At 37.3% G+C, this 16027-nt stretch overlaps 1 protein-coding gene across 2 annotated transcripts in view; it reads left to right on the top strand.

Annotated features, from left to right (window-relative positions):
* PPP2R5A (protein phosphatase 2 regulatory subunit B'alpha) overlaps positions 1 to 16027 on the top strand; it is a 42195-nt gene that overhangs the window by 22683 nt on the left and 3485 nt on the right. For both annotated transcript variants that reach the window (XM_077781890.1, XM_077781891.1), the window contains 9 exons: positions 98 to 199; positions 5096 to 5188; positions 7123 to 7253; positions 7457 to 7516; positions 8735 to 8843; positions 11165 to 11218; positions 14332 to 14382; positions 15053 to 15172; positions 15260 to 15387. In XM_077781890.1, coding sequence (XP_077638016.1) covers positions 98 to 199; positions 5096 to 5188; positions 7123 to 7253; positions 7457 to 7516; positions 8735 to 8843; positions 11165 to 11218; positions 14332 to 14382; positions 15053 to 15172; positions 15260 to 15387 — 848 coding nt within the window. The remainder of the gene's footprint in view (positions 1 to 97; positions 200 to 5095; positions 5189 to 7122; positions 7254 to 7456; positions 7517 to 8734; positions 8844 to 11164; positions 11219 to 14331; positions 14383 to 15052; positions 15173 to 15259; positions 15388 to 16027) is intronic.

The raw sequence follows: 16027 nt of genomic DNA, 5'->3' as shown, positions 1-16027 counted from the left end.
TGTTTGTTTAATTTTATTTCAGGATAAGTGCAGTACCTTAATGAGTGTGACCTGTGAAAGCATAAACAGTGATACAAGTAATTTTTTTTGCTTGCAGATTAGTTCTAATATTTTCAGAACACTTCCACCTAGTGATAACCCAGATTTTGATCCAGAAGAAGATGAACCAACACTTGAAGCCTCGTGGCCCCACATACAGGTGTGTAATTCCTTTACTTCCAAGCCTTCTTGTAAGACAAGAATCATGGATGCTTCAGTCATTTTGTGCCTTTGTTAATTACAAGAAAATTGCTTTTATAATACAATTGAGTTTTTATACTTGAGAGGGGAAAAAAAGTTTTTTAGCATGTATAAATATGGCTGAATGTAACTCTTCCAAGTGGTTTAAATACTATTTTTTTAAACAGAGGGATTGCACTGTTACATTGTGTTGTATGTATGTCTCAAAACTGTGGATATTTTAGGTAATTATGTTCTTCACCCAAGAGGTTTGTTTTCTGCAGCTGGGCAACCTTTTAGTGTTGCTTCAATAAAATATAAGTTAATATTAACAGTTCTGTTTCTCGTGGCAATAACAAAAAATGGAGTAATAGCCTTTGTCCTTTGAGGAAATAGAAATCCCCTCCTTCTTCCCCACCCTCTTCCCTCCCTCCAAAACTCGACAATATCAGCGTTGTTTGGTAACAGTTGCATGGTTATTCTATTGTTGCACTTCTCTGCTGTATCAGTCATGTGATTGACTTGAAACACTGCTGAATTTTATTTTCAATTAACTCTTAGAAGCTGTAAATGTCCAAGCACGTATCTTTGGTAGTTCATTGCTGAATTTATGTAAGTAGTGAAGTGACATGGCAACTCCTAGCAGTGGGTAGATAAGGCTGCTGCACATCTTTATACCATTTGTTCTCTCCTCTCAAGGGCTAAGATGCTACTCTGCCCCCATAATATTACAGTTCTAATGCATCCACAAATGCTTTTAATTTAAAACTGGCCTTTTAATATTGACTCTAAAAGGTACGTATTCAGCATAGTATTTCAGACTTAAAGAAGAATTAAGTTATCACAAAAAATAACTCTGCAGGTTAAAGGGTGTGATAATTGTTTTCTTATATATGGGCAATTCTAATTCATAGGAGAAATGGCTATAATTGAACTAGATAAGAGGCTTGTCTTTGTTGGGTGGGGGGGTGCAAGAGCTAAGCAAATGTCTCTTGTCAGCAGCAGCACCATCTGACTTCTAAATACCTGTGTCTCAGAGGTGAAATTTGTAAATACTAGCTCAGTTCACTTTAAGTCATAATTAAACTCTAGTCCTGTTCATAGAAAAAGGCCTGTGGATTTGTGATCAGTTCACACGTGCCTTAGGCTTGCCTGAGAGAAATTGAAAGAGGTATTATTTAAAATTCTATTTTCGGGTTTCTTCCTTGCTGTGTTCTAAGGGAATTTTTGTCAGGCTGTCTGGTCACTGGTTGTGGATTTCCCTCTCCTGTGTTTGTTGTTCATCCTGTCCTTGGAATCGATCACTTCTTGCAGCACAGTGGAAACAGTTTGTTTCCCACTCTGTCCTCTTACAGTTCATGTGCTGCTGGACCATAGAAGACTGAGTTGGATAAAGTGCTCATTGCCCTTCAGGAACACAAAGCTGCTGGAAATGTCAGATTTTGTGTGTGGAAGAAAGGCTGTACACAACCATTCTCCTCCCCACCAAAATACACCATTATTTTTGGCATAGTCTGAAGGACTGCTTAAGGAGGGAAGGTGTGGATGTTTTGCTGGCTGTGATTTGTGTTAGATAAATTACAAAGTCCAAATTCTATCCTGATCTATAGTTAGGTAACCAGTTTTCTGGGAGAATAAAAAAAAAATCCAACTGAACCTCTACTCTTCTCTGCTTGAATCTGTTGACATAATTGCTTAGTAAGTTACCAGTGTGTGTAGCCACAACAAAAGACTCCAGACCTTCAGTAAAATGAGTGGCACTTGAAAGATGTTGCTTTAAAGCAGTGCTCAAGATGGTTTGTAACAGCCAAAGTAGGTTGAATGTGTTGGCATTTAAAACCAACCATTTAAAGCATTTTGAAGCTTATGGAGTTGCAGAGTTGGTGGAATTGGTAGTTTAAAGCGATAATATTCTAGTGGTCCTTGCAAGACTGAATCACTAAAGCGTTAAGAGTTGTATTTCATAGCTCTTTGACCCAAGCAGACCAGTTTTGAGAACAAAAAATACTAAATCAAATATCTTTCCCCTGATTTAGTATTACCAAAAGTAATGTTTCTGTTAAGAAAGCTGAGTGTGCCTGTCTCTTTAGGTAGGATCTGTTGTGGTCAGAATCTGTTCTGGTACCCCTAGTTTGGTTGTTGTTGTGCTTTTAAGTTTGCAAACATTAGCATACATGAGAAGTGAGAGTTTGACTAATCCAGAAATGGCCACTGCAACTTGATTCCTGAAATGCCCTGGAAAAAGATGCTTTCATGTATCTCCCAAGGCTCACAAGGATTTCCAAGGTTATTTGATATCATACCCAGTTGATATCTTGAATTTAATCTTGGGCAGCTTGTGACAAGATGTTGCAGCATTGTTCTTTTCACTTAGTTCATCTGCTTGGTGTCTCTTGCAGTCATTATACCCTTTTATGGAAAGAAGCCATAATTGTCCTTCCTCCCCTGTCCTTTAGGGAAAACAAAATATGTCAATTTAGTGTTCACTCTTAGAAAGTGTTCTATACCATGACAGTTCTAGTGGCTCTTTCTCTGTATCCTTTCAGGTTTTAATAATTTTCCTCAAGCACATGTAGGTCTGTGCATCTCTGTCTGTGCTGTCAGTATCTTCCTGGAATATTCTGGATTTCATCTGTCACTTCCATAGCTTCATTGTGAGGATGGATCTGAGTCATCCTATGGCTAACCCTTTCTCAGCTTAAGGGCTTGCAAATGCTTAGCAAAGCTTTTCCTTGAAACTCCAGCTTTGCCTTTGAGTTTGCAAACTCCGAGTTTGCAAACTTGGAACTCCAGTTTTGTCTTTGAGTGACTTTGCAATCTTTGAGTTTCATCCTGTAATTTAGTTTTCTAGAGCTTCAGAGTCAACTTGTCCTTTCTTGTGGGTAACATACTTTTATTTTCTATTTTCCCCCCTGCTGGTAGCTACTTATATTAAGGCAATTATCACACATGGATGTTCTTTGTTGTTGTCACTGACAGAAATATTTCATACAGCAATTTGTTACTGAAATCTTGAATTAAATTAAGTTCCAAAATTAATCCCTATGAAGCTGTGCTATATAACCTCCCTTTGGCCATATGTTCCCCATTTCTATATGAGTTTATCCAGTTGCTAATTTGAAAAGATCAGTAGAATGTAGAACCACTAGAATGTTTTGGGTTGGAAGGGACCTGTGAAAATCACCTTAGTCTGAACCCCTGCCATGAGGAGGGACACCTTGCACAAGACCAGGTCGCTCAAGGCACCTGCTGAGTTTGGTGTCATCTGCAAACGTGCTGAGGGTGCTCTCAGTTCCACTGTGTGTGTCACTGATGGAGGTATTAAGCAGCCATGGTTGAGCTCTTTCTAAGGCAGAGGCTGGAATATAACATTTAAAATTCTACTATTGGATTGTCTATGATGGGGCCAAGAGGATGGGGACAGGGACAGGACAAGGAGAAATGGCCATCATTGGAGCAGATGAGGAACTTGACACTGAGGGTGGCAGAGCACTGGTTCAGGCTGCCCTGGAAGGTCATGGTCTCTTTCTCTGGAGACATTCAAACCCCACCTGTTCCTCTGTCACCTGCTCTAGGTAACCTTGCCTGGCCAGGGGGTTGGACTAGATGATTTCCAGAGATTCCCAATCCTAACAATCCTGTTATTCTATGTCAACTGCTGATATGAAAAGCTCTTCTTGCAGTCTGTCAGAGGGGGACAAACTGAAGGGTAGCTTGGGTTTCTGAGACTCTACAGATACAGCACACCCTCCTTGAGGCTATGCATAAGTAACTGTCAGCTCAAATGGTCTACATAAAAGTACTTACTGTCATGCATTTTTCTGAAGTGAGGTTCCTAATTATAATTATGAATTACTCAGGTTGGCTCTCAGTTTAGTTAAGTACTCAGAGTGGTAATAGTTGAAATTCATGCCTTTGAGTATGAGCAGAGCTCTGCATGGGTTTTATTTAGAAGCCCAGTCAGTGATGGCATTATGTACCTAAATTGCATTGTAGTGTTATTACTAATCAGTTGTTTAATTATATGGAGTTATGAAATAGGCATTGAGAACATGAACAGTTCTGAATGTAATCTAAACATAAGGCATCTTTCCTCCCAGTTCTGTCTTAGTGAAGAGATGCCTTCTGTGTACTTTATTAACCTGCCATTTTTATGCAAGTGCAGAGTTTTGTCTTGGACTTCTGATGAACCCCAAAATATGGGACTTGTGCTCTGGCCTCTTCATGCCACTCTCTGCTAGCCCAGGCTTTTGGTAGCTCTATCTCTTATCAGGAATTTTATCTCTGGACATTGTGGGATTGTAGCAAATAGGAGCTTGAACTAAATAGAAATAATATGCTACAAAGGAGTTTCCAGGCTATAGAAGCCTAATTTTAATCCAAATTCTTTCAGTTTCTTGAATTCATTCAGCTGTTTTAATACAACTTTTCATTTTTAGAGTTTGTGGTCAAAACTTCATTTCAGGAGCACTCAGTAGATTTTTCTTCATCTCTATAAGGACTTATGTAATGTTAGAGCACTTAATTTAACTCTCAGTGCTGCTCAGTGTTTGGTAACCTATTTCTGCATAGTAAATTCTTAACATGGAAGGAACTTAACATTTAGAACTCATTTTTTGTACACTATTGGTATTTTCAGTAGATTATTTATTAAGCTTTGACTTTTCTGGGAATTGAAGGGTTCTGTGTACTTAATGTTACTCTTTCAGTAAATTCCAGTAGGAGCCGTGGTTAAGCAGTGATGTGTTAGGCTTTGATTCCTCTTGTGATTTTTGTGTGTGTGAATAGTCCCACTGACTTTGGTGGTGGTGACAAGGCTGAGATCCGTGTTATGGTGTGCTTCCTAACTTCAGAATTTTCATTTCTATGTTTGTAGTTGGTGTATGAGTTTTTCCTGAGGTTTTTGGAGAGCCCAGATTTTCAGCCCAGCATTGCAAAGCGATACATTGACCAGAGATTTGTACAGCAGGTAAGAGGAGAGTGTTAAAATTGAAAGTGGGATTTAAGGATCACCTCTTGAGCTCATCTTATCAGATGGACTTAAAGCTTTCCTGTTGACACAGGGTAAATTTCTGTTGTTGCAGCAGTGGTTTCTGCCAAACACTAAATAAACAGCACATCATACCACAGAGGCTATATGTAATTAGTAACTTCAGGAACACTTTGTTTTCAGATATTAACCTCAGTGCTTTGCAATGAAAGATATTTGGAATTTATAAAGTTCTGTTTTTCATGATTTGTAACCTAATTCCAGCCGAATCAACAATGTGGTAATTATATTTTTGTAGTCCTTCTATGTTTGTTTTTTAATGGTTTTACCATGGGAAAACTTACAGCAAACTTATTTTCTTGTAAAACTTAATGTACTTATTGTACATGAAATGTGTTTCAACACCTTCTTACTTGTGCCTAGATAGTGTAATACTCTTTACTACTGTGTATTAACCACTGAAGGAAAGTCTAGTAAGAAATTACTTAGGAAAGTCATGCTTTACCATGCAAAGCAACTATGAGCAAGAAAATGAAGTGAGATTTCATATTAAACATAACTTCTCAGGGAATTACGGTGTAGAATGCAATAGCAATTTTTGGTTCAAGGTGAATTCAGTGGGGATTTTTTCACTGTGTTGAAATATTTGTTTGCCAGATTTTGTTTGTCAAAATACTTGTTTGCTCAGTATCTGAAGAGTGAGGAATGTCAGGCCATCACAATACAGCAGTGAAAAGTAAAACCACAGGATGGGTGCTTTCCCTCCCTAACTTCAGTGACTGCATTAATTTCCACTTAATTGGTTCTACTGTTCTTGTTTATAAGTGTTTCCTTCTTCTCAGTTTAATTCAACTTACACACAAAATTTAAGCCTGAGGCTGCTGGTGAGCCATTGGCTGTGGGTATCCACTTTACAAATTGACCTATGGTCCTTGAGAGCAGCATTGCAGAGTTTGTTCCTGACATTTCACTTGATCTTTCTCTAGAGTACAAGATAGAGACAATGCAACCAACAGCTAGCTATATATGGGAAAAAACGTGGAGTAGTGACCCTGAGAAATTCCTGCTAAATATAAAATTGAAATGAGCCTGAACCAAGTTCCTGAACAGCTGTTTCCAGTCCCTTGTGGTGCTTGGTAGACATACCTAAGCTCAGACCTGAGCAGGAGACTCTGCTGACTGCCCGAGCTGTTACTGACTTGCTCAAGGCAAGCTCACATTTCTGAATATGCTGTTGCTTGGCCATGCAGGGTTAAAAGAAAAAAAAACACCAAAAATTATGGTCTGTAATGTGATTGGACTATTTTTTATGTCTTTGAGTGAGCATGGTGTTTTCTGTATCTTTGGGAGACTTTCTACAAGAAAAAAGTACGTGGAAAATTTTCTTGCAGCATTAGTAGGGAATTGGTTAGTAATTACATATCTTGTTCTTATTCTGACTCCCTGCTTAATTGTAGAAATTCTTGTATAGGAATGCTTTTGCTTGGCCATCAAGACACAACTTTTGAGATAAGCAGTAAAGGATTTTAATTACAAAATTGTAAATATAGGATATGGATTTGATTCATTCTGATTTCTTAAATAGCAAATGTAAACCACTTATCTACAGTCTGATAATTTCATGTTTGCAATTGCATTTTTATTTTGATAGTATAATAGTTACTGGAATGACTTCGGTGTCTGTTGTATACAGGAAAGGAATGAAGTTGATAAGTTTATTAGAAAAAATCAACTTTATTAAAAATGTAATTTTGAAAACCTACTATTGACATCAAAACAAAATGTACAGTTAAACTGATCCTATTTTATTCCTAATGTAAACTTGTAAATTCAAGATAAAATTCAAATCAGGTAGTAGCAATACAAAACCTTAAGTCTTTAAAAAATAATACATTTCAATTTAATTTTTAAAGTTGTTGGAGCTCTTTGACAGTGAAGACCCACGAGAACGTGATTTCCTAAAGACAGTTCTTCATAGAATTTATGGAAAATTCCTCGGTTTAAGAGCATTCATCAGGAAACAGATAAACAACATTTTCCTCAGGTATGCTCTGTGTGTGTGACTAGGTTGAGGAAGATTTTATCTTGCCTTCACATTCTGGGTCTGCAGTGATTTATTCTTGAAATAAAAGACCTGTGTTTGGTCTTTGATCTTGCTTTCAAATATTTGAAGCTTAGTAAAGGTTGTTTATTTGGAATCTCTGGTTCTCTGTGGCAATTTTTGACGGTTGTCTTTTTTGGTAACAGGTTTATATATGAAACAGAGCACTTCAATGGTGTTGCTGAACTTCTTGAGATATTAGGAAGGTAAGTTTGATCTCACACAGAAAAAATATTAAACATTATTGTGAATGTTTGCTTCAGCTTTTCTGCTTTGGGAATGGAGGAGGGAAGAGAATTATTATAGTAACGAGTGATGAAGTGCAGTCACTGATAATCTAATACTGTCTGGGTTGCCACATGAATATCAGATTAGGACACAGAATAAATTATTCTTTTTTCAGTGCAACTTTTAAAGATGACAGGCAAAAAATGTTTCTCAAGGGTCCTTGTTTGTCAGACCTATCTACTCTTGGTTATCTTCTGCCTGATAGATGACTTGTTCTTTGATTCAGAAAATGAGTGTTGACTTTTGCCCTTGTGTTGGATGAAATTAATCTTCAGCAGGCTTGTTTTTTGTTTTCCTTCAGTTCTATTCAGGAAAGCCTTGTAAGTGCTAGGGTATTTTAGTTACTTTTTTTTTTTCTTTTTGGATGTTATTTCACTAACTTCAGTTTAACTTTGAAGTTTTTCTCTGGTTCTTTTACTGCCTTTCCAAAACTGTCACACATTTCACAGCAGAAAATTGTATTACTGGTCTGACTAAAAAGACAAATATGGTGAAGCTATTGTGGAGCAAATTTTTATGGAAAATCAAGTGATAGGGATCCCATTATTTTCTCAGATTTTGCCTAAAATGTAAGGGGCAAAAGAAACTAACCTTTTCCTGAAGGACTTTTTTCTTTTCTATAGCTCATCCACTCTTAAATATAAGAGGACTGAATCAATGAGACAACTTTAAAACTTTGTTTTTGAAGGGAAAAGTTGTTCAGCTATCTCAAAACAAATGTTTAAACTGCACTGTTAAAATTGTATAATCTTGTTTCTCTGCAAGTTGCTAGTGATGGTGAGTGAAATGGATCAGCTTCCTGATACATCTGTCTAAGCTTTACAATTAGACAGCAGGACTTCCTGTAGGTAATTTTATTTAATGGAGGTCATGATAAAAATACTTCAGCTCATCTCACAGGTATTATTTAGCTTCTAGTGTGGTTCTCTGGTATTCCTTACCAAGAATCTAAACTCTCATTATAATCAGCATTTTAAAGGTTGTGCACATGCACATGCATTTTATGGCTTCAAAATAATCAGGTTTAAAAACTGAATCAGAAATTGAATTTCAGTTGAACTTAGAGAAATTCTTGACTTGCTAGGAAACAAAATATTTTTTTAATAAAAATAAATCCTGCTTATTCATGTTTTCAGTATTATCAATGGTTTTGCACTGCCACTGAAAGCAGAACACAAACAGTTCCTTATGAAAGTTCTGATTCCCATGCATACTGCAAAGGGATTAGCTTTGTTTCATGCACAGGTAAGCTTTTGCCTATTTTTAAGAATGGTGGGGTTTTTGTATTTACATTTGAAACTAATGAAATTTAAAGCACTATGTGTTAGAATATCAATATTCCAAAATATTTGAAAATTCAGTCACTTTAAATAAAATCTTCCAGATTTTATATCTGTTAATTTTGAGATAATACTTGGCATATATTACAAGTGAAAGAATGTACCAATGAGTCAAAGACTTTACCAACTGAAGTTGGAAGCTTTTTTTGCTTGTAGTCTTGTCACACTTTAAGCTTCATTTAATCCCAGGGCCTTGTGCTATTGTCATTTCCTTTATCTAACTGAAATGCTGCGTGTAAAGGAACCTCGGGTATGGCCAGGTATTTATTTCAGAAGTGGTTTTTTCTTTCTAAAGCTACACCAGTGATGGGGTGGGAGGGAGAATGTTGTTGCCATTTATAAATGGCAGAAATGCACAGTAGCTCTCTGGATCAGACAGGAATTATGTAGATCCATGACACGCTGTCAGAATGCTGCAGTTCTTCAGCTGACTTTCATTCTTATACTTGCCACAGACATTCAGCATTTTATTTGAGGAATAATCTCTATGTTTTCCAGACATATGGCACTACAAGTATTGAATATGGTTGATGAAAACTTGGAAGTAATGCTGCTGTGGCTAATTAAAACATACTAATACAGCTCCATACAGACTGAAGATACAAGAAAATGAGTTTCTAATTAAAGTGAAATCATTGTGACTGTATAGCCTACAAACAGGATCAAGTGAAGAGCTCACTTTATTCCTAATTCTCATATAAAGTTTTAAATTAAGCACATCACTTGCCATTGTGGTTTATTGTCCTTCTGCTCCCTGAAATGAAAGGGCTCAGTCACCTCCCAGAGGTGTTCTCCCTGACAGATCAGTACAGCAACCTGCCCCTTTTTTCCTGGGATACATTTAATCCAGTTCATGGCTACTGAAAGGGCCCTGTTAATTCAGCTGTACCTGAAAGTCACATTTGTCCTGCTGACCAGGCCACTCCTCTGTCCCTTCATAAAACACTGGTGCCAGGTGCACACACAGCACTGCGTGTTTCATTTTATCCCAAAGGTCTAAGCCAGTGCTAAATCTGCTTTGCAATCCCAAGTGGCCAGGTTGCTTTGTTGGTGAGTAAAGTATAGCCTACCCTTAAAAATTAAAGCCTTAAAGATGAACTAAGCTTGAGTCTTTGTGTCTTTGAACTGTAAAGCATTACTGTACTGAATATTCACATCTAGTGGGATTTGTGAGATTAATGTGTGACATTTATTATTTTTTGAATCTATACAAATGCATTAGTAGCCTAAGGGCAAAAGAAATAAGTAAGACCTGTTGCAATTACATCATTTTAATTATCTGTTTTGGCATAAAAGATTAAAAAAAGAAAGGTGATGCTTAAATTCAAGCATCCTGAGTATTAAAATGTAATGCATATTACATAATTTTTGTCTTTATATTGTGAAATACAGTGACTTATTAAAATCAATCTTAATGGAATATAAGAAAGATTGTAACTAGTTCAGTAATAGCATTATTGTATGGTTTCTGCATGGGATGGTTGTTCACTTATCTCAACTATGTGCTCCTCAGTAACTAAACTCTAAGTAATTATGTAACATGAAATATCCCTGGCCTGAGCAGGCCCTGCACAGAAACCAGGAGAGGCTGGGAGAGCAGTGCTGGTCACTCAGTCACATTTGCTTCCCCACTCCTTCCACCTTCCCACAGGCACAATTGGCCCTTGCTGCACTGGGACAGGATGCTCAGCTGGCAACAGCTGCCTCATCTCTTGTGGCCTTGGAATATGTTCAGATTCTTTCACTTGTAATCTTGCCACTGGATGTTGTGTGCTGTAGGTTTCACCTGAGCAATGTGTGCTCAGTCAAACCTTTGTTACAATTTGGATTTTACTGGAAGTGTATGGCCTTTTTTACCCCAATATAGATGTTTGAAAGTGTAAGCTTTGTAATGTTAATACAGTTAACGTTAAGAAAAATCTGTCTGGATATGGGATCTGAGTTAGGGAAATATCTGCCAAGCTTAAAAATAACTTTCTAGGTTGAAAAGATGATTTTTGGTATGCAGGAAGTTTTTTTTAAGATAGAGCAGGCCTGTATATCTTGCTGCTTTAATTGCTGTTTTGTTTAGTTTGGACTAATATGAAATGGCTGTGTAGGGGTGTCTTGGGTTGGGTTTCCCCCCATGATCTGAAGTGCTTCCATTAGAAGATGTGATATTTAGTAGTGCTACAATGTCCAAACAGTGTCTGCTTAAACTCAATAACCATATGACTTGCATTCCAGCTTGCCTATTGTGTTGTACAGTTCCTGGAAAAAGATACAACTTTAACAGAGCCTGTAAGTGTTTTTCAGTTGGATGTCTTTCTATTTTTAATTTCAATTAAATATTTTAGTGTAACCTGTTGAATTGTGCAGCAGTTTTGTGTTATCCTGATTAAAGATAGAGAGGTAGGATTTTTTCGGGGGGAGGGGAAATGAAATCTAGAATAGTTAAGAAAATTCTGAGTTTGAAAGGGCACTTATCTCTTAACCTGTGGCCAAGATAGAACACAGGTTTAACTAAAAGTTTGAACTCCTGGTATCAAGCAACCTACCCCAAATAAGAAAGCATGTCATGACTGTATTGTCATAAAAACTAAAATTTCAATGGTTTTGGTACTGATTACTTGTCCTTAGCCACTGCATGAAATTAAAATATTTTGGGGAATAAAAAAAAAAAACAGAAATAAAAGTTGAAAAGAATAACAACATTTCATTTGGACAGAAAGAACCCTGAAATTCCAATGATGGTGTTTTTGTTCTGCCTCTCCAGTTCCTGGGGTGCCTCTTGGCAGTCAGAACTCAGGTGCTTCAGGCATCTGTGCCTTTTGCCAGACTGAGTCTCCCGTGATGCATATTGACAGCTCAGCTAAAAAGGGTTTATGCACAGGCTTTGGCAGGGCCCATGAAGAACAGAGGCTCAGGGCAGTGCAGCAGCTCGTGAGGACACAGAGTGATGTCAGGCCAGCTATAAAAGAAACTGGTTTTATTTAGGCAATCAGGAGTATCTCCATTAGGGCTACATTGATATTTAAATACTTTACTCATTTTGTGATGGAAAAATGAAGAGCTTATGCAAGACCTAAATTTTCTTCTATTAAAAAAAAAAAAAAGATAAACCGTTTTGGGGAAATAACATTGATCTTCACTGGATGCCCTTTCAGTGGAAGCTTGTTTTCTGCACAGCCATTTCAGCTGACCAGTTATTCTGTAGCTGATGGAGGGTGCCTATGGATTTGCCTTGTGTGCTTGGAAGCATTTTTCCCCCTGTGCTGCAGAGTTCCCAGCCACACTGGTCAATAAACTTATTTTTGTGGGACAGGGTGAGGAGAAAGGAATTGTGTAACCTGTATTCCTTAAGCCAAGTGAGGAAACAACCCAGGCATTTTGACAGTTAAAGCTGACATGTGAGCAGAAAATGTGTAGTGTTACATAAAAACCTGCAAGATTGAATGGAGTGACAACGTGACAAGGTCGGAACTTCCTGACACAAATTTACAGGAGTGTTGGTGCAGGATCCAAGCCTAAACTGCTGTGGAGTAGGCAGGGCTTTAGAGCAGTGCCCCAGTGCATTCTGAGGCTCATCTGGACTCTGGTCTCTACACTTGTGGTTGCTTCTTAATCAAGTTAAAGGTGAACTCAAGCTGGAGAAGACACAAGAACTCACTGCAGAGTCACTGCCTTGGTTGTTACTCTGGGCCTATAGTAAAAGTTGTTTTATAAAGGAATTAAAGTTAATAAGATAAGTGAAGCTTTTAAGAAACTTTTTGAAATGCTTGAAAAGTAAATGTTGAAATTTGGGTCAACTGATGAGATAGCATTGGAAATTTTTCTTGGCTTTAGGTCAAGTAATATTTTAAGAACTCCATCAGAAGGCTGTCTTCACACATACCTTACTGTTATTTTTCTGGCAGAAATTGTCACTCAGGGTCAATTTGGAGGACATTCAACCCGAGCTCTTGTAGCTATGGTAGTCTGCCTCAGGTCAGTCCTGATGTTTGCAGAGCTGACAAGAGGAGTTTGTTACCTAACCCTGCTGAATGCAATGGCCTTTGCATGGAAGAAATCAGACTAAAAGTGCAGTCCTTGTTACATGAGTTAAGTTTTCCAGCAGGTGCCTACAGTGGTAACCCACTTCATGAGAATCCTGTAGCTCAGGGAAGAGTATTGATCTTGTGTAGTAAAAGCAGAAATCCATGTACATAAATCTGCAGATATTAGCTTTTTAATATAAAGGCACAGTCAAGCCAGAAACTGATACTCCAAGGAGGAGCAAGGAATAGGTATCTTGTTGAGTTGTGCACTGTCATACTCAGAATGTTATTTCTTTATCAAGTTGAGAATATGGGTCTCTTCTCTAGCAAAATATATTTAAAAATTCTTGCAGTAATTTGTACTGCGAAGCGCACATTAGTCTTATTAACTTGTGTCTCTGGAAAGCCACTTTTGTTAATACATGCAGTTGTTAATAAAGCATCCATCTGGAAAGCTAAAGGAAAAAAATCACAAGACAAAAAGCAAATATGGAAGGTATTTAAATAATTGAGTAAGATTTCCCTTTGGATATGATCAGCTAGGTGCTGTTGTATCATAAAAAGTAGAGGTCCTTTCTTCAGAATGAAAGTTTATAAGGCTCTGAGAATGTTTCTGCTTCTGGAGCTTAGTTGCAGCTTTTTTTTTTCTCCCTTTTTTAAATCCAGAATTCATTTTGTAGTTTAGATGCTATGTGAGATGTTTATATCTAGGAAAAATACCTCCAGCCTTTCTTTGCTGTATTCCCTCCATTTGTCTTGGGGGCTGTACTTTCCAATTAATTTTCCCAGAAGTTTTGTTTTTCCAGTCTTGTGTAAGGTAGTCGATATCAAATGGTATTAGATACCAAATGTAGATAATAAAATACATTTTCTCTGTAAGTTCACATCTTTCTTACTTTAGTTTCCAGTCTAACATGTCAAATTGTAGCTGAGAAAAGGAAGAGTTGGAGGCCATGGCTTCTCTGTAGAGCCCTGTCAGCATTTATATATTATTATATATTATTATTATCAGGCTTCAAACCTTTGGTGCCAAGGCAGGTGCTTCCCAAAGTATGGATGAGTAGAAGACAAAAAATATTCTGTGAGATTTAGGTACAGGGAGTTTAACTTCACTTTGTCATGCTTTGATGTGATCAGCATCCTGTCAGTTAATGTGAGTACTGGGATGGGGCAGAGTGTGAATGGATAATCACAGGCACACAAAGCAATAGGGGGCTGAGTTATTCTGATAACCTAAACAAGACAAACATTTAAATGAATGTTTATTCGGTTTTCATTGAACCTCTGGACAAGGAAAAACAAACTTGTATTTTTTTTTCTTATCAAGTATGTAGTAGAAACTTGTCCTGCTTTAACTTGTTTGTATTTTTCATACAGGTAATCAGAGGACTGCTCAAATTTTGGCCAAAAACGTGCAGTCAGAAAGAGGTTGGTTTTCTGTCTCATTTCTGGTGTCTGCTGTGATGTAAAGTCTTGTGGGGCAGATTCACAAACCTCTCTGCTGTGCTCTTCAAGAGATTTTGCAGAAAACTTGCAGTTCTTGAAGCTTCTTGAGGCACTCACCTTTGTCATGTGATGCAGTCTGGTTTCTTGTGTAGTTAAAATGAGCTTAAAAACCAGGAGTTTGATTTATCTCACCAGATTCCATCCCCAACAACTCTTTAAAAGTGGGTCCCTTAACGCTGTTGTCTCTTTTTCTGCAAGTGGTGATATATTTTTCTGTGCCAGCTACACATTTTATATGGGAATTAACTACTATCACTTCAAAAGCTACTTTGGTGATCTCTGATAATCTCTGCAACCATTCTTAAAACAAGATGCCCCAATTTTTTTCTTTTGTAACTGTAAAACCCCATTTTCTGCAGAAGCAGTTTGACGAAGTATTCAGTATCTACACAAAAGGAGAGCTGCAACCTGTTAGCTGAGGGTGATGATTGATTTCTTTCAGGCTGCAGAACCTCTGTGAATGTCTAAATGCCTTGTAATGACAGGCAGTGTTCTTTGCAGGATTCATAATGTGTGAGCTGTATTTTGTTTGCTTCTGTTTACAGTGGTGATATGAAACATTCTCATCTTTTTTTCCTTTCTAAACAAACAGGTAATGTTTTTAGGTGAAATTGAAGAAATCTTAGATGTTATAGAACCAACACAATTCAAAAAAATAGAAGAGCCTTTATTTAAGCAAATATCCAAGAGTGTGTCAAGTTCACATTTTCAGGTAAATAAAATAAGTATAAAAAAACCCAAACAAATTTTGTGGTAACTTATTTTATGGTTGTTATGAACCCTTAACTTTGTGTTTCAGGTTGCAGAAAGAGCTTTGTACTTCTGGAATAATGAATATATTCTTAGCCTGATTGAGGAGAACATTGATAAAATTCTACCAATTATGTTTGGCAGTTTGTACAAGATCTCCAAAGAACACTGGAATCCGTATGTAACATTTCACTTTATCTGTAGCACCATAAATAAATTGTTCACTGTTCCAGGTTTGGATTGGGAGCTTGTAAATGTGACTTCATTTTTACTTAAATCAGATGAAACCCATGACATTCTGGGTGTTAAATGGAGTGTCACTTGCAGCAGTGTTGTTCTTTCACTGTTCTGCACTGTTACGAGGGAGACCTGGAATTTATTGAAAAAGTGTGAGGAAATTGGATGGTCTTTATATTGTAATCACGTCTGGTTCTTTGTGTTATTCAAAATGCAAATTAATGCTACTTAGACCAAAACAGTTTCCAAGGGTTGCTTCTGTTTATGCTTTGTTGTCCTTGATGAATACAGCTGTGTCTTCATAAGTGTTTATTGCTTACCAGTGAGATAAGAAGAGGAAAAGATCCTATCAGAGAATAGCAACCTTTATAAAAGATGGTAGGACTGAGAAATGAATGACTACTTCACTTTATAAAGTTAAATATTGGTGCAACAAGTTAAATATTGGTATTCCTGTGTTTGAAAAAAGCAGTAATGGTATTGAAATACTGAAAAGCAAAGGCTGCTGGTGCCAGCACCCTGAATTAGGCTGCAAGTTAGTATGCAGAATATAAGTTTGTACAGGCAAAAGCCAGGCTGA

This window comes from Lonchura striata, chromosome 3 (assembly GCF_046129695.1).
Source record: "Lonchura striata isolate bLonStr1 chromosome 3, bLonStr1.mat, whole genome shotgun sequence".
Taxonomy (NCBI): domain Eukaryota; kingdom Metazoa; phylum Chordata; class Aves; order Passeriformes; family Estrildidae; genus Lonchura; species Lonchura striata.
Note: the sequence above shows the minus strand (reverse complement) of the source record. Positions and strands in the feature narration are given on the sequence as shown.